This window comes from Daldinia decipiens, assembly GCF_022478715.1.
Source record: "Daldinia decipiens strain CBS 113046 unplaced genomic scaffold F4813scaffold_2, whole genome shotgun sequence".
Lineage (NCBI taxonomy): Eukaryota > Fungi > Ascomycota > Sordariomycetes > Xylariales > Hypoxylaceae > Daldinia > Daldinia decipiens.
This window is the reverse complement of record NW_026054545.1, coordinates 519,773-538,567: the sequence shown is the minus strand read 5'-3', so window position 1 is coordinate 538,567 and position 18,795 is coordinate 519,773. Positions and strand designations below refer to the sequence as shown.

The 18,795-nt window shown below is 47.5% G+C and overlaps 5 protein-coding genes across 5 annotated transcripts; 4 read left to right on the top strand and 1 right to left on the bottom strand.

Annotated features, from left to right (window-relative positions):
* Positions 1-3,575: 3,575 nt before the first annotated feature.
* On the bottom strand, positions 3,576-5,159 carry F4813DRAFT_378481 (terpenoid cyclases/Protein prenyltransferase; the record flags this gene model as incomplete). The annotated part of the gene is made up of 5 exons (XM_049245339.1): positions 3,576-3,849; positions 3,880-4,182; positions 4,262-4,379; positions 4,437-4,564; positions 4,621-5,159. The coding sequence occupies 5 exons, from the start codon at positions 5,157-5,159 to the stop codon at positions 3,576-3,578; spliced, it is 1,362 nt and encodes a 453-aa protein (XP_049104098.1).
* Positions 5,160-9,220: 4,061 nt separating this feature from the next.
* Positions 9,221-11,991, top strand: F4813DRAFT_343545 (uncharacterized protein). The gene has a single exon (XM_049241552.1). It carries the CDS (start codon positions 9,550-9,552, stop codon positions 11,956-11,958), a length of 2,409 nt encoding a protein of 802 aa, XP_049104097.1. The 5' UTR covers positions 9,221-9,549; the 3' UTR covers positions 11,959-11,991.
* A 2,757-nt stretch (positions 11,992-14,748) lies between these two features.
* F4813DRAFT_343543 (ubiquitin) lies at positions 14,749-14,975 on the top strand (the record flags this gene model as incomplete). Its single annotated transcript, XM_049241551.1, has 1 exon — positions 14,749-14,975. A coding segment is annotated over one exon (227 nt), but the record flags the coding sequence as incomplete, so codon positions are not given.
* F4813DRAFT_343537 (ubiquitin) lies at positions 14,860-15,895 on the top strand. Its single transcript, XM_049241550.1, has 2 exons — positions 14,860-14,986; positions 15,043-15,895. The coding sequence occupies exons 1-2, from the start codon at positions 14,977-14,979 to the stop codon at positions 15,720-15,722; spliced, it is 690 nt and encodes a 229-aa protein (XP_049104095.1). The 5' UTR covers positions 14,860-14,976; the 3' UTR covers positions 15,723-15,895.
* A 33-nt stretch (positions 15,896-15,928) lies between these two features.
* Positions 15,929-18,766, top strand: F4813DRAFT_99026 (zf-UBP-domain-containing protein). The gene is made up of 2 exons (XM_049249113.1): positions 15,929-17,223; positions 17,284-18,766. The coding sequence occupies exons 1-2, from the start codon at positions 16,321-16,323 to the stop codon at positions 18,547-18,549; spliced, it is 2,169 nt and encodes a 722-aa protein (XP_049104094.1). The 5' UTR covers positions 15,929-16,320; the 3' UTR covers positions 18,550-18,766.
* Positions 18,767-18,795: the final 29 nt, after the last annotated feature.

Genomic DNA, 18,795 nt, shown 5'->3' with positions numbered 1-18,795 from the left:
GAATGAGATGCATGAACACAACTAGGCTAGCCTCCCTAGGCAACCCCGGTCATCTTTTATTTTATTTTTCTTCTCTTCTTTTCTTCCTCGCGAACCTGGTCTCTGCCCTAAAAAAACCCAATTGGCGCGAGGAACCACTTAGAGCCTTTTGGGGGGTGTCGGGCCAATGAGCAGCGGCCAAGGTCCGGGGGCAGCAAAGGCGACTAGGCGAAGAACAGACGTTTAACACCTCATGCAATGATGAGTTGGCATTGCCGCTTGATATTAAATCAAGATAGACGTTATTTTGTGCATGTTAGATTGGGTACGGGTACCTAGTTAGCCCATCCATAACCTCCATGGCCTACCCTATACCTAGGAGAATACTTGAGAATACTTGGGAATAAAGGCGACCTGAGGTCTACTGAAGTAGTAGTACCGATCAACAACCTGGCCCGACAATTACTGGCCTGACCACCCTGTTGCATCTGGTTGCATACAATACCTACCTACTTTAGGTACATATGAGGAAATTCGATGCCGCTCATCATGACGATTTTCGTAGCCTGGACGGCTTTGGATGGACGAAGGAACCGTCGTGATTGCTACAATGCATAACAATAAGTTACATACATACGATAGGTACACACGATACACACGATACACACGATACATACAACCTACAACCTACAACCTACAACCTGCCCTCGACCATGACCATGACCATGGCCCTCGACCGCAACAACAGCCATAAACACATAACAGCCCAGACGTAGACCGAGAATTACGGCCGCATGTAACTTTCGGACTTTAATACAGCGGCCGCCGACTAGCCCTATTCTTTGTTTATTTTTATTTTTATTCCTAATCCCTATTCCTATTCCTACCATGTATTCTTCTGCATTTCTTCGTAACGTTAAAGCCGCCCAGACCAGCCTTGGAATCCACATGGGCGATACGCCAGACGCAGTACGAAGTACCGGGATGCAATATTTACATTTTACCTACCTACCTACCTTCCTTCTTCGTTTGGCATATACATACAATATCTAAAATTACACGATATATATGTCCATGTCTATGTATATGCGTGCGTATGTATGTACATATGTATGTATGTAGGGTAATGTTACCGACGGCGTTAAAAGCTCCCACGCCGCGGCGCGACGTGAGGGAAGCAAGCGCTCGAGACAGCATTGTTATCAACACACAAACCCAAGCGGCAGAAAGGTATAAGCCAACGAGCGAAAAGGAGGTTTAAAAAAAGGCAAAATGGAAAAATATCATATCCAATGTAGCTTATTAGATAGAAGGTAGTTAAGTACCTAGCCTATCCTACGATACAGGTAGCCAATATCCTGTAAGACGGCTTAAGACGGGCATTACATTATGTACGTACGTACGTAGCCTCTGCGTAACTCTAGCTCGATATACAATGTATGACACTCTACATATTGTCAGCGCGCTGTTCTGGAATACGCACACAACGTCATCCCTCTCGATAGAGAACAGCTGAAAGGCGTCGCGACGGTGTGTAGGTTTCGCCGACTACGCTTGGGATGCTAGGTAGTGGAAGAGGGCATCCAGTCATCCTGATCATCGTACAGTTGACTATTACGCGCAGACCAACGAGAGAGAAACATATATAATATCTTCATGCAATATACATAACGCCATGTTACTTCGAGGTAAGAAAAACTAATGCCGTTAAGGATGTCGCCAGCCAGCCCTCCGCTCCCACGCGCACGGTTAGGGAGCGCTCACGATCCCACCTAATCTGTGAGACCCGTATGGCTGCCAGAGACATACATACGTAGCCTTAAGGTCATTCTGTCAGGAATGCAACGTGTTTGCGAGATCCGAGACCTCGGCGGCCAGCCTATCCGTCCTGGTCACTACGGCTATCACGCCCGAACTGCTAAGAGAGAGGTCCGGCAAAGGGAGCCGTGGGATCGTCGCTGTCTCCTATTGAGCCTTTCGGCAAGACTCATTCGAGTGATGCCTCAAAGTAGGATCCCGGGGGTTCAATTCATGCTTATCATACGGCGGAGCGAGTCGTTCATCCGGGGAAAGGCCCACAAGCGAAGGAAATTTCGTGCAGCAGGCCTTGTTTACCATAAACGCGCCGAGGCGCAGCCTAAAGCTTGAGGGATTGGCCACATACGTAGGGCCTGCTTGTTGTTGGGGGGTACATTTCTTTTCCAACTCACTCCCCAAATCTTTCTACCACGTACTCTATATTACGCTCCTCTTGAGTCGAATTAGGGGTAAGCGATAACAAAGTATGGTCAGGAGATGACATACAATTGCTGTAGAGAAGAATTGGGAATTTAACCCTAGACTGTAACCCTTATATCATGGTATCTATGAATACGATCATATGGGCTAGTTCGATGACTCCCGATCATCATGTCAATAAGTCTTTTCCATGTGTCTGTGGACTCGTAGCACAGCATCTTACTACGTCGCGTAGAGCATATGCGACTAGTGGAGACGAGGCCAAATGCTACCTCCCTACCCTTAGCTCGGTAGAGATCGTTCTACCGTCCGAAGTCATGGCCACCCAGGGAGACCGTAATGGAGACTGTACACGTCAGGGACTTAATATGGCCGTAGGAATACAGGGTAGCATGGGTGTAGGTGTAGGGACGGGATGCGAAACAACCGCACCATGTGGTCAACACATCGGTTCTGTTGAGTCGATCAGCACGTACAAAGCTGATGCAAATTCTCATAACGCCTCTCGACCGCTACATCGCGTTTTCTATAGGCTTGAGCGTTATGGACGCCCTCGTACGATTCAATAGTCTCCTTACTTTGGCTAGAGCTGCCGTCTGCCGTCTGCCGTCGACGTTCCGATTTGGACTACATTAGATATAAGCCAGTGGCGTTTTCCGGAGTCTAGCAAGTCGGGTCGAATCCAGTATCTAGGAGAGCTTGCCACAATATTACCAGCTCTGGCTCATCTGCGCTCGAACTTGCTGAATAAGGTACGGGTTATCGTGTTGGGCTGCATGACCGCATATGGTGGAGATGGTAGATTAACGAATGCACAAGAATCCCTCTAGATGGTTCTGTCTCACTTTAATCGGGCGAACGTGCTTGGTGAACCTTCTCTTGTATTACCTCTAGAGGACTAACTGTTGATTGTGAAGTGCATGATACTTCCTGTAGAAAAACGTGAAAAGGGTATAGTTGGAGTTTGCGGGCCCTTCTTGTACATTGAGCGAGCCAATCTTCGTTGCCGAGGTTCTTGATGCACCGTCTTGATGTGTAACTGCGGAGGCACGCCATCCAGTAAGGAAAGGAGCGCAGCTATTATCCATTACTTGACTTCTTTCGCCCTCGGAATGCCCCTAAGTAGGCGAGTACTTAAGGTACGCGAGGTAGCCCACCTCGACCCAGGGGGTAACTATATGGCTTATGCTAAGCTATACTATATAGCTCGGCACGTGAGAGAGAGGCTATAATGTTGACACTCAATAATCATGGGCGGAAGGTCCAAGATTCGCAGGATGCGAGGGAAATTCTCAGCCTTCCTCGATTGGTCCGGCGTAGTGTCGGATATGGCCTCTTCATATGCGGCCACAAGCGGGTCAAAATCCCGGCTTCGATAGGAAATATGACATGATTTCTTTCCGTTTCCCCTCAGGTATGAAATACACAGGGTCAGTAGTGTTGAGTCGATCTTCCTCAGCATAAATCTGAGGGCTTCCGCGGAGCGGCGAGACGTCATATTCCGAATGCGTCATCATCCCTTCACCCTCCGAGGCAAGTAAACGAGTAATGTGTTGAGCTGAAGAAAGTCCGCTGAGTACGTAGCAAGTATGATACGCATCAGAAATTCTTTTTGTGGTATTTAGCCCGTGTCTAGATTACGGTTGGCATCTATGTACTTACTTGCTTGGCTTGTCTCTCATGCCACCCCTTTTTGATTGATCTTGCGCGCAGCAGAGGATATACCGGATAAGACCTTCGCGACTATAAATGTTGTGAATATCAATATCGGGGCTTTTATTTTTGTTTATGTCAAACACTAGACTAGACGGGCCGGCAAGGCTGGCCTCGACCAATGGCCAGCAACAGCCTACCCAATGGCTGTAGCAGCCATCGACGAGCTTGTTCGTACGGCCGCTATACCCGCCTTCCGGTGCATACTGCCGTGATGACAACCATGAAATAAGCCGTGGGACATCAAGATATCTGCACTCAGAGGTTAGTACGAGAACAACATATAAATTATCAAGATCAGCAGAGCTTCTGAAGATCAGGCAATACAAACTTGGGAAAGGTACAATGCGGAGCACCAAGGATCGCGAGGCAACCCAAAGCGCAGAAGGCATAAGCTCCATGGGCTTCACCATCTGGCTGTGCAGAAATTCCACCCTCAAATGTTTGGCCTGCAGGATTAGTTTGCATAGTTCTAACAGATAGCTACTTCGCCTGGGTCCTCTTACATCGCCGTACATAATCTCCTAGGCCTGCGAACAAGTTTGGTCCGTCGGGCGTCCATGCCGGAGAGTCGGGCGGCAACTCAAGAGGAAGGTTAAGCAGAGTAATCAGGACAGCTGCACAATAAGCCCCCCTGACAAACATCATTAGCCACATGTCGTCGAAGTCGATCTAATAAGGCCACCTTACCTTATGTCAACCTCGCCTCCAACAGCCATCCGAAAGCCCCCGTCAGGCTGCTTCAAATCACAAAGCCATTTCCAAAGAGCTCTTCGGTCAATGACTTCATACGCAGCATCGCCTCCTACTACGGCTAGTGCCAAGACCACAGCATACGTACAGGCTAGGTGGGAAGCGTGGCCAAAACCTCCTCCAAACCCGCCAGTAGGATTTTGCATGGAACGGGCCGTGTCGATAAGGCTATCGCGGTAAACAGAGACATCATCCCCTAGGAGGGATAGGCCATTGAGACACCAATAAAGAATCCACGGTCTGCTTGCATCTAACATCACGAAACGAGCAGGAAGGGGCGCCAGGTTCTTACGGAGAAATTTTATATGCCGTTCCCGATCAAGACGCGGTAGGCCATACTGATTGTATGACACATTATCAACCTGCGCCGCCAAGAAAGGTAGGCATTCATTCACGGTGATGTCTTGTACGTTAGAAGTTGCGGTAGCGAGCGCTTCCCGAATAGGGGGCCAGCTAGTGAACAGATCAGGGATCATTGGTTCCTGACTTCCGTAAGCTGTTGGACCGGCCATGGATAAGGTGTGGTGTTTATTTACCATCTCCGAATCACCTTGAAGATCTTGAAAATCTGGGAGATGCTCGAAATCCTGAGTATCCTGAGTATCCTGAGTATCCTGAGTATCCCGAGTATCCTCAGATTTATTTGTTGAGCTAGGACGAAAGGGTTTCCCTTTGTATGCAGTCCGTTGACGCGCTCGGGCAAGGCTAGTCTTTATTGGCATAAGGGAGGCCAAGCGAGGAACAAGTCTGGAATGTAGATTAACCACGAATACTTATCGAGCAAACCGGATTTTTCTGTAAATTTTGATAAAACGTGATTTGAGTATAAGTAGTTTCCCTTTAATCGCACGTGAAGGAAGACGTGCTTTGTAATGTCTCAAATTTTGGGCACCTGCCGCGTCGAAATCATCCAACGTCTTAGGTTAAGGCTTTAGAGTCACTTGGTCGTTCTTAGCGCAAAAAGCGCTACCATTGGTCACTACCACTTTTAAACCCGACCCCGGGCTTTCCCAAGTTAGTATAATCGGTAAATTCCCGGCTAACGAGTATGCATCAACTGCTGCCACTTGCCAATATTAAGCTACTTCTAAGACTTTTTAACATGCCTCTTAAGAGATGCAAAGTGTTAAACACATATTTAATACTATTTAAACATCACAGCTTTGTCTACATGTATTAAAGATATATCCTAACCTTGTTGTAATTATTTCATATATACGTGATGGTATACATGGTGGTGGCTTAGAGTATACGTAGGTAATTAAGATGGCAACGTGAGTTGTAAAAGTAGGCAAGATATTTCTTTATCATAGGTAGTTTAGTAACAAATTTAAACATTTAAAAAGCCGTAATACCGGATCAATACCGTATTTATCATCTTTTAGTTGATATGTTTCAGGCCAAGTTTGTGTCCGGATCTGTCACTATACGTAGATAAAAGCTACCTACCTTAGGTAGATAAAGGCTAGTTATGTATTTACGAACAACTTTTCAAGGTCATACTATATTTGCGCCCTTGAATACATAGACCTTACTCTTGTCTGACTATTCATACTCTACTGGAAGACTATCTCCGTATTTTAAGATACCAAGATCACTAGCAGTAAATTACTCGCCTTAATCGTATGCGATGCAATTTGATCTATATCATCTAGTGATGCACAAGTTAACAGCAATAGGCTTACATGCTATAGAGAATAACCTCCGTATATTAGTATACTAGTATACACTAGACACACACGCTCATCCTGGATATGGCGTCAGGTGGCGTCTTATATCTCGTGTATACATAAGTATAATAGAAGCTAAGGCTTTACCGGGTTGGCAGGAGTTCGCCGAAGGAACAATCGATATCGGTGTTACAATCCGCAGCCGTCCGCAATAAATCTTCGAAACTTACCTAGGTAAAAACACATGCTTGTAAACGTGGCAGGCATGATTTCGAGACAGGCTCTGATGTGAAATTTTGTTCTAACAGTTAGTAAATAACAATTGTGTGGCAAATAAGCAGTTCTTAAAAACATTGGGTATATAAAGCCTATGTACATATGGGATGCTCATATATTTAATTTCGAAGCGCCACGTCGGAACTAAGTGGAGTCCGGTAGCGATTCCGGGACTCGTTTTCGATTCATCAACTGCGCCGTCGGAACTGGGACTTCGTTTCGTTTACCTACATACCTTACCTTAGGTACTTATTCAACACGTTAGTCCTCGTATATCATGGTGGATAATAACAACTCATTACATATTCTCCCTATGTATGTAGACACAGGAAAATGTTATTTATAGCCCTCAAGATGTGTTCTCCCATGGTGAACGCTGGATTGGATACTGATCTACAGGGTGCCGGATAATCCGTGTGGAGTTATCCCCAACCTCGCCTGGTTCCATATTAACCAACTTCCGACCTCCGGCTTCCTTCATCCTTACACTGTACATTATAGACTACGTGTTTAGCATTGATAATGGATTGGTGGCAAAGTCGAACTGTCCACCTCTCGCATGTTTGACGCCGAGATGGCTTAGCGGCTACTGCGATGGGCGATCGTGGTTAAGGGCTTCTAGAACCCTGTCAGGGTTGATTTCGTAACGTTCCAGTATCGGAGAAAGCTTGTGCCGTCTGAGCAGTGATTATCAGGACATATGTATGTATAGTAAGACGTAATGGGCCAGCATTTGCATCGATGTAGATAAAAAAAAATAAGCTCGACGGAATCAGATCTAATATGCAGTCAAAAGGAGGTAGGATATCTAGAATATCGAATGAACCCTCGGTTTTACCGAGTGTAACTAGGAATTGTACCCTACGTTCGTACTACGTTCGTAGGGTCGTTAGCTAAACGCAACAATGGTGTGTTTTGCGAAGGTGATAGAAAATGTGGCCTATCAGGAGCGCGGTTTCACAAGCGCGAAGAAATCCTTCGCCTCCCGCGCGCATAAGGACCTACCTCCCCAGGTAAGTTGCTAACACCCCGGGTTAGTACATAGTGTATGTATTGTTTGAGAGAACAGCCGCACACGTCGACATATACCCATGCACGTACCCACGGCGGATGGAGTGGCCGAGACACTCAGCTACATAGGTAGTCCTAAACTGCAGCCTCGTCGTCCGAGGCATTGAGGCTCTTCTATTTCAAGCATAGACGGGAACTTTAAAAGCTTGTAAACATGACACCATATATCGTCCTCGACGCGGAATGGGAACCGCAGAGCATTTTGATTTGGGAAGTAGACTGGTTGGACCGGAAGCAGTTGGATTGGACGGACGCAATGTGAAGATCCGGCGAATTCAACTGGCTCAATTGTGCGAAGGGTATCACCATATCGTATATTTTGGCGCAGCTGACGACAGGGTGCCAATGCACAGTTCAGGAGCTAGGGTGGACACTGGCCAAGAACTTCTTTCGGGTTGTGGAGTTATTTTTCTGTGTTCTTTCGCTTCTAGATCCAGATCGTCTTAACTCTCCTTGTCTTGTAAAGGCAAACCGGGAGCAGCAGCAGGATCCGAGCAAGGAGGTCCACCAGCCGAGGATTATGTATTGATGTGGCCGGCATTTTCCACATTTCCACATTTCCATCTTTCCACCTTTCCACATTTTTCACCTTCCACTTTAGCTCGGCTTTTTTTCAAGGTCGAGATGCGAGGGCTGGCCGGCCTAGGGTATCCTTCCTCTCGGGGCTCCGAGTAGTGTATTAGCTCGAAATCCCCGAGCAATATGTCTGCGACGCACGGTGTTGCATTAGAGCAATAAAAGAATTGATCGAGCTTGTAAGCGTTAAGCATTGAAACATATATTGACCTAGGAGTGACGCAGTCCTACATATCTGCAGTTAGCCGTTATAGGCCGGTCGCCATGTCATCAACTCACTGCCTCAACATGAGATTGCTGAGTGTGGAGTTACAGTTGGATCAGACACAGGGGGGGGAACGCTGGAGACATACATACATGGTACCTTTAAGTGGCTAAGACTGATAAGGTTGATACCCCGCCATTGAGAAAGCGGGTAAGCACAGTATGATACATACTTTTGCTTACAGTGCAGGTAATACGTGTATGTATGTATTAATCGAATCTTACATGTAGTTAAGCAATATATTTTAAATGTTTGCTACGGAATATGCTACCACATAAACCCATTAAACCCATAACGTGATTTCCATCCGACGCATTAGATACATACCCGGACGCACCTAACATTATGTACACTAGGTACACCTTACGAGGTACAGTGCTGGACGGTCTTAGAGAAAAAAAAAAAAAAAAAAAACCTCGCAAAGTTTACATGCAGTTAGCCACCTTGACTGCCCCGCCGTACTTGGCCTGTACTTGGCCTGTACTTGGCCTTACTTAATTGATACTAGATTTACACTACAGGTACCAGCCACCGTGCGAGCCGTACCAAAAGAAGACTTAGTGGGCCGAAATGTACGGCTGTTTATTGGCCTCGTGCTTCTCACCCATGTCCTATCTTGTATCGCTATCCCATGATTCTTGCAGGACTGTCAATCCGTGATTGGCCGCTGAGCTGCATGTTGCAGGTGGAGCAAGGACGCCAGCGTTATTCTTCTCACCGCCAGTTTCCCGTGTCTCCTCACACAATCTCATGCCTCCTCTCCATTGCCTTCAAGGGCATCTCCCCGTCGATATCCTCGATCTCACTCGACCATCCACCGCAAAATCTTACCTCCTCCACAACCAGACGTTCCCTCCCCCCCCCTTTCACATCCCCAAAGCTGTTCATCGGCGCCGCAAGGGAATTTCACGAAAGAGCGGTGTCGTCTCTGCTTGACAATAATACTAGCGGAACTCGTCCCAGATCCCCCAGTTGAATTCTCCTCCCTTTTCTTGACTTCTGACGACAATGACCCTCGATTTCAATGCCGCCGGGGGGGATGCCTTGTTGGACTTGACCACTTTCGACCAGCGGGAGCGTTATCCATACACCACTACAGCACCCAGCACTAATCCCGCCCTATCGGCTACAGCAATGGCTCCTACTCGTCCCTCGGGTGCCTGGCCGATGCCTCTTGATATGGCCGCTCCCCAGAACGCAAACTCGAGCAATGTGCACTCACCTGTCGAGTCTCCAGCACAGTCGCAATCGCCTGCGCAACAGAGCGCGAGTCCGTTACAACACTCGCCTTACCAGAGCGCTCCTCCGCAGACTCATTCTCCCCCGCTTTTGACCGACTGGACGTTGCTTCAGCACCAGCAGCAGCATCCGCCTGTTCAGGATTTGAGCCATTATATGCAAGAGAACCAGACTTTGATACCGTACCCTTTTGCAGCAAATTACCAGACGAACGCGATCGGTTATTTGCCTTCGGCTGCGCAGGCGACGCTTGAATCCGCAATGCCCTTGGAGCAGCAGGGCTTTAGCAATGTCTCGCCCATCGAGGACCCCCGAACTATGCAGCAGCAGTGGGATGGCATGGGAATGGGGAATTGGCAGGATTTCGGGACTACTTTGCAGTTCCCGTCTGATGGACTGCCACGCTTTGGAAGCCTAGGGAGCCAGTCTCCGACTGGGACTTATTTGGAGGTACTATCCCTGCCGGGATCTAGTGATAACGGCTGGACTCAGGTTGAGATGTACCAAAATTACGATTCGTATCAGCAAGCGCAGGCGCAGGCACAGGCCCAGAACACCGCTATCTTCAATCCCGGCCAGACGTTGCACTTGAGGACGAACTCGGACGCTTCCCATTCGGACGGAAGCGGTCAACGCACTGACTTCAGCAGCAGTAGTTTCGAGGATATCTCGTTCAATTATTCTCCGTTTTCTCCGGAGTCTGACACATATTCGGATCCGGCGAGCCACCGAAATTGTTTCCACGGCGAAAGCCATCATCCTCACGAAATTATCAGCCCTGCCGCTGCCGTCGAGCCAGTGCCTATTAAGTCATCGACCTCGAGCCGCCCCAGCCCTGCGAGCGGATCAGGTGTCGCATCTCCGCCTCATAACAACCCTCGTAGAAACTCGGGCCCTAAGAGTAAGGGCGCCGTTGCAAAGTCTACTAAATCGGTTATAAGGAGGACTTCTAATGGAAAGAAAGATGGCACGGTTGAGAAAAAGGTTGGACGTCGGAAAGGCCCGCTTCTTCCTGAGCAGCGGAAACAAGCTAGCGAGATCAGGAAACTCCGAGCCTGTCTTCGGTGCAAGTTCCTCAAGAAGACTTGCGACAAGGGTGAGCCTTGTGGTGGTTGCCAGCCGTCACATGCTAGACTCTGGCAAGTTCCTTGCACTCGTATTGATATCAAGGATATTGGCTACTTCATGAAAGACTGGAAGGCGGATTACGAACGACATCTGAGCCGTGGTGTTTCTGTCTACAATGTGAAGGGCTTTGCACAGAAGGAGAGCCTGATGTGGATCACCCACGGTTATGGTTTCTGCCTGCCTGTTATGGTTCGCGAAGTTTTCGTAGCGGATGACAGTTGTTTCCAGGTTGACTGGGTCGAGTCTTACCAAACGGATCAGGAGCCGATTGAGTTTGAACTTAAGACTGAGAGGCTGGATGTTGGAAATGGCGGTATTCGCCCAGAAGCGCTTGCCGAGTACCTGGACAAGCACATCGAGAGTGGCTTTGAGAACTTCATCGACGATCATTTCGAAGGTACTCCTTTCATTACCGAAATTTTCAAGACTGCCTACCGTTTCTACACCAAGGAGAAGTTGCCAGTTATACGCAAGGCTTTGAAACTAGTGCTAGCCTACAATCTTACCCAACACATCACGCTGGTCGAGCAGCAAGGTTCAGAGCAAACCTTGGAAGGCCAGATCGATGATGAAGACTCTAAGTACTTCGGGAAATACGTGGCACCCGTCATGATTAACTTCCAGATCAAGTGTGCTATGGCAGATATGTGGCGTGAGCTTCAGAAGGATATTCTGGAGGAGCTTTCAGCGCTTTACTCTAGCGTGTACAGCGGTGATCGTCTGAAGAACTGGCCCACCATCTTTATGCTTGCTTCCATACTTCTGGCTGTCTGGGAAGAGATGCAGTTTGACTGCCATTACCGCGTGCCCGACCCAGTGGCGGTTGAGAAATTCTGCATTGATATGGAGAGCACACCAGTTGGTGTCATTACTGGTCTATTCCACGCCATCTCTCAGAAACTCCCGGCTCTGATTGACTGGGATACTGAGCGCCATGGTCATCTACTCAACAACAACGTTGCTGTATGCGAGGCTATGACCGAAGTACGGCAGCACGTCCTTAAGCACGGTAAGAAAATTTTTGTTTGCAGATACCGCAGCATTCGCTAATATGATAACAGAGGCATACCTAAGAACCAGACACACGTCGAAGTTTGACAGATACGACTTCGATTCATTGTCGAACAAGTTCTTATCCAAGTTGGTTATCAAGGCTAACTGAAGCACTATACTGCTACCATGACCTCAGGATTAGGCCACATACATTCTAGAAACGCCTTTGTTCAGGGGCGCAGATTTTGATTTTGCTTTTTCCTTTTTGAAATTTAGGTTTTCTTTTTTCTTTTGTTCAGATTGATGGAAACATTTAGCGACGGCGTTGTCTGAGGATATGATATTTATCATCATGACCTATCACTACTTATCGACTAACATACCTTCTTCTTTTCTCTCATTTACGGCTGGTCACCGCCAATTGACGCATGCGATGTTTTACGCCATGTTACTCAAACCTTACGACCTTTTTAACGGCTGATTTTCGACGACTGTATGACCTGGAATTATGTTGATCGTTATCACGCGCAAGCACCAAAAGCGGTTCCGATGGATCATGGTTTTATGAATTGGAAAGAAGCTACGGATTTTACGTACACACACACACACAAGACAAATGCAGTTACATTCAACAGCATAGATTACATTACATGGCTTACGGTGTCTGATAGATCCTGCGAGGGTCCAGACAACCTTGATGAATTACTAGATGGGTGAACAAATGAGGGGTGGTATCCGTCACTCTCCTTGGGGCAAGGATTATGGTTATGGCCTCTGTGTATCTGCTTAGGGACAGAAGAGATACAAATATGAATGGATAATTAAATAAGTTTCATTTAATGATTTCAAGCGAGCAAAAATAAGAACCAAAGAAAGATCTAAATTGGATTTCATGTCATCTGTACTTATTGTGCTGAGTGAGCGATTTTGTGCCCAAAGTTCCCCCTATGCAGGCTTCACCGCATACTGCCAACGGATTTACAATTCCCTACACCCTATGTACAACCTGTAAGCATCACAATACAACTTTATGTTGGTAGGTATCGGCCGACACCGCAGCATTTATTCTCGCGGATTCTCTGAGGGAGACCACATACGGTTTCTGTCGTCCCACTGCTGTCCTCTTCAGGATGCATCTATCCACTCTGAACCGTAGCATTGTGCAAGCTTACACTTTAACCCGAGATTCGGAATGAGACCTGTGTATCACATAATTGACCAATACTTGACTGAATATATTATATATGGAAAAAGCCTTTGCCGTCAAGTGAAGGGCGAGGAATGCTTATATATCGATAACCCCCTTATACGGTATTCAATGTAATTACAAAATATATTCTAGGATTCCGATCGCCTCATTGCTCACCGCTCAGCATGTTGAATTGGACCTTGTTGGGATTGATACGACCTTGAGGGTTAGCTACCTAGTATGACGTTGGTCAGGGAATGCCGGGCTAGCAACACCGTATCAAAAACGACCTCGCACAGGTCCTCAGGAATAGGGTTATTCGGTCGCGCCAAGTGGAGAGCGAGAATCGACAGCGTTGTTGTGATTCATGTAGGTAATCCGTAGATATGTAGTAGTGGTGGTGTTTTCGAAGTACACTAGTTCTGTACTCGACGTTGAATTAGTATAGTGTAATGGGAGACTGATGCATCAGGAACATTGAAGCAATCTCCATGGCACGATGGCTGAATTCAACGATCAACATAGGAGTAGATGCCGACATTCGGCTCGCTCCGGAAACGCAGATCTTGGTCTTGGTAGCGCGGAAAGGGGATAAAGAGAAATGGCCATTGTAAGTGCATACCTAACGTAAGTGTATGATGTATGTATGTAGTAGCTGTAGTGGCGTGTGATCCGCTATGTACATATCACCTCAATGATAATGATTCCACAAGCATCCAATACAATAACACCCAGGAATAGAGCTAATGGTTACCTAGTGAATAGGTAAAATCAATAGCCATACTGCCATATGTAGTAAACCTACTCGATGAATATGCATAGTTAAGCAAGTGACTGAGCAACCAAGATTATCAAACCTGTATCGTCTCATTCTCACTAGTTAATGCCTCTTGTTGTCCCGTTTTGGCGTTTCACTGTTACCTTGTGATTCCTTATCTAGACCCTTGAGCCCACATGACGTAGAATATATAGATAACAGGACCGGACTATTGCGCAATACATATGCCGAATCACTACTGTTTGAATGTTCAGCTCTCGATGACTTGTTAATATGAGGATTTATGTATGCTGTTTTGTTGTCGTGTAGACAGTTAATGATTAAGGCTGTTTCGTTAGTGGCTGGGAAACAAAGCTGACGAAAGTCAATCGGGATTACCAAGCAACGGCAGTGGCAAGGTTGACAGTTGCAGGTGGCAGTTTGCCTCTTTGATATGTGTATGTAGGTATGTATGTAGGTACCTATGTAACACTAGAACGTACCTGTCATTTCCTGAGACTACCGGCGGAGTCCAGCCAAACTTCTGGCGCTTTCTCCCCGCTATCAGTGGTGGTTACCAATGATTCACCTCTTAGATCAGCTGGGCAACTGATACATGATTGGTTAAAGTGGCACCCCACGTCTCCTTCCCATTCCCAAGGCTTCCATTCAGGTAACTGCGCCTCAGGGTGTCCGTGTTCGTTTGCCGCTCCTCCAATTCCCTATTTGAACCCAGACTTGCCTACTTTCTTCATTTCTTTCCTTTCTCTTTTTCTCCCCTACCACAATCTATCATCAACTACTCTCATCGACAACGAGATACCATATATCTGTTCTTGGTACCCTAAACTAACCATCAACCAAACACTCAATCTATCTGATCTATCCGCACACCGACAAGATGCAGATCTTCGTCAAGACCCTCACCGGCAAGACCATCACCCTTGAGGTCGAGTCCTCGGACACTATTGACAACGTCAAGTCCAAGATTCAGGACAAGGAGGGCATTCCTCCCGACCAACAGCGATTGATTTTTGCTGGAAAGCAACTTGAGGATGGTCGCACTTTGAGCGACTACAACATCCAGAAGGAGAGCACTCTCCATCTCGTCCTCCGTCTCCGTGGTGGCATGCAAATCTGTAAGTTGCGCTCCATCTTAGTATGATCATTTACAATATGCTAACAATTTGAATAGTCGTCAAGACCCTTACCGGAAAGACCATTACCCTCGAGGTCGAGTCCTCCGACACCATTGACAATGTGAAGTCGAAGATCCAGGATAAGGAGGGTATCCCTCCCGACCAACAGCGATTGATTTTCGCCGGCAAGCAGCTTGAAGACGGCCGAACCCTGTCCGACTACAACATTCAGAAGGAATCCACTCTCCACCTGGTCCTTCGTCTCCGTGGTGGTATGCAAATTTTCGTGAAGACCTTAACCGGCAAGACCATCACCCTTGAGGTTGAATCGTCGGATACCATCGACAACGTCAAGTCCAAGATTCAAGATAAGGAAGGAATTCCTCCTGACCAACAGCGACTCATCTTTGCGGGTAAGCAGTTGGAGGATGGCCGAACCCTCAGCGACTACAACATCCAAAAGGAGTCTACTCTGCACCTTGTTCTCCGACTACGTGGTGGAATGCAGATCTTCGTCAAGACCTTGACAGGAAAGACGATCACTCTGGAAGTCGAATCATCGGACACTATCGACAACGTCAAGAGCAAGATCCAGGACAAGGAGGGCATCCCCCCTGACCAACAACGACTTATCTTCGCTGGTAAGCAGTTGGAAGATGGGCGCACTCTGAGTGACTACAACATTCAGAAGGAGTCTACGCTGCACTTGGTGCTCCGTCTCCGTGGTGGACAATAGGCACTTCGCGATGGCGGAGTATGACGACATTTGCACGAACTGGCGTTAATGGGATTGGCCCCGGATTAGGCTCTTGGGCCTCGGCATCAATCAACATACCTTAATGATCAAGGATGCGCAGCATCATTAGATTGATGCTGAATATGAATATACCAAATTCATGACTTTGTAAACCACGGTTTTTTCGTAATTGTGATAAATGAGACCTTGGACGTAATGTAGCACATGTGTTGAACGAAAGTGTTGTACTAATAAAAGTACGAAGAATAGGTTAAGTAGGTACGGTCACAAGTTCCACCATATCCAAGAGCGTTGGGGGGGTACATGCGTAAGAAAAGGATGTCAACCGAATCGAAAGGAACGTTTGCGCTTTCTCTTTTCCAAAACTTGTACTGAGCCATGACGTTTCCAACGCACATTCCTCTACCTGCTTTAATAATGGGATCAACTTTCTACTACAACCGACAACGGCATTTCCATAGTTTTATTACCTTGGCGAATCGCGTCGTTGCTTTGCCACATGAGTTGGCTCAGCTTCCAATATACGCATACGGGTGATTTTCTTATCAAGTCTTGCGCATTCTTAAAGACATAGGCTATGCCATCGTATTATTACCATATCAAGCTCGAGGTTTATCCCACGCCGACTCCAACGTCTAAGGGATCAGGGAAGGCATCGCAATCCTACGATAGGTCCTACGATAGGTCGACCTGGCTACCGAAAGAGACGTCAAACATCTTCGACAACCTTCCGTCGCATCCTCGAACGCAGACAACAGCTCAAGCTCGTAGAGTCAAGATACCGTACATCTGGCAGCGAAAGCAAACACAGAATACCCCAACCACGTCTAACTCGAGCGTCATTGACTGCGGGGCCCCTCGACCGCCCAAGTCGCAAGACGATCAGAATATCATACGAGTTACCGAGAGACAGCTTCGACAACGAACGCTAAGCTATCCGCCTCCCCAGTCGTACGTTGCCATAAACCCGCACACCGCAGTTAAGGATTGGAGATTCGAACAGCTTAGGATCGAGAGCATCGACGTGGACAACCACGACAATATGCAGGCAGCATCCGCAGCGGCGGCTGCCGTCGGCCCTTCTATGGGAGGTGCAGGCAAGGCTACGAAAGCGATGTTTGTCCCGCTGAACTCTTCCAAGAATACTGAGTTGGGTTGGGGAATCGTACATTTATACCGAGAAGAGACAGAAAGCCCAGAGCTTGAGATATCCCCGGATCAAATACCCGAAGCCGACGGAGAACAGGACGGCGCGCAAATCGACTGCACTACTATTTGTATTCCTGCAGTCCCAAGCTACCTGTCTCCGAGCGACTTTCTCGGGTTTGTAGGTGAGAAATGGAGGGACAAGGTCAGTCATTATCGTATGGTTATGACGGGTCGAATGAACAGATACCTCGTGCTCATGAAGTTTCGAGAGAGCAAGCAGGCGCAACTCTTTAGGCGCGAGTTTGACGGCAGGGTATTCAACGACATTGAGGTAAGAGGATCCTTAAGAGTATAGTATACCTAATAGTATCAGGAGGCTAACACAGCGAAGCCGGAAACGTGCACAGTTGCCTTCGTTAGATCTGTCACTTTTGAGACTCCGACCCGCCCAGGTGACAGCTTTCCGGATCTCAGCCAAGATCCATTTACACCAACTACTTCAGCTACATCTAATTCGCTTAAGCCCTTTCCACCACCAACCCCTAATTTAATCGAACTGCCTACTTGTCCCGTCTGTCTCGAGCGTATGGACGATACTACAGGTTTACTAACAATTACTTGCCAACATGTATTTCATTGCTCGTGTCTACAGAAGTGGAAGGGTTCCGGCTGTCCAGTCTGCCGGCACACGAATCCAATACTATCATCGTCTTCGTCTTCGTCGAATGCGCACGCTTCAACCCCTTACGACCCTAACAACCCATATACGCAGCCTTTCGGCTCCCGCGTATCCAACCTGTGCTCTGTTTGCGACTCTCCAGACGACCTTTGGATATGTCTTATCTGTGGTAACGTGGGGTGTGGGCGGTATAAAGGCGGCCACGCGAAAGAGCATTGGAAGGAGACAGCTCATACTTTCTCCCTGGAGATAGAAACTCAACACGTTTGGGATTACGCCGGTGATATGTGGGTACATCGCTTGATTAGGGACAAGGGTGATGGCAAAGTGGTAGAGTTACCTGGTCGTCAAGGAGGGCCCATGGGACCTGACGAACACGAAGACCATGACGTAGTGCCTCGTGCGAAACTCGAAAGTATCGGTATGGAGTATACTCATCTTCTCAGCAGCCAGTTAGAGAGCCAACGTGTATACTTCGAGGAAATGCTCTCCAAGGCTGCGGACAAGGCGACGAAAGCATCGGCAGCCGCAGAGACCGCCGCAGCCCAAGCGTCACGGGCGCTTAAGGAGCTTAAGATAATTCAAGAGGAACAAGATCGCCTACGCACCGAGACGATCCCGGGGCTCGAGAAAGATTTAGAACGCGAACGTAACCGGGCAACTAAGTCTACGGACCTTGCGCGGGGGCTAGGCAAGAGTCTACAAGAGGAGAAGAAGGTCTCGGAAGGCCTAATGAAACGAATCGAACATATGAACAAGGAGCTCGAGAGCTTGAGCGAACAAGTCAAAGAGCTGAAACTGGAGAATGCGGATCTGAAGGACCAGAATCACGATCTTAGCATGTTTATCTCGGGTCAAGAAAAACTCAAGGAACTGGAGGCTGAGGGCAAAGTTGAGGAGGGTGAGGTTCAAGAGGGTAGCGCTTCCGTGCCCGAGGACAGGAGACGTCGGAAGGGGAAGGGGAAGGGGAAAAACTGATATCTGTCAGTGCTACATGTTAATGTTTGAAGCAACCCAGTGGGTAAATTGACGTTCCTTTCCCCTGTTAACGCACAGCGGTCTTTAAGAAAAGAAAGTTCAGTTCTTATGCAAAGCTTGTATATCGACACGCAAAGACTATAAATACTTATATTTCGGTCTATGATGTCCTCGCGATTGTCCTAGTCGTATATCGATCCGCATAGCTGGTGCTCACATGTGCAATTACCTAGGTTAGCTTTAATT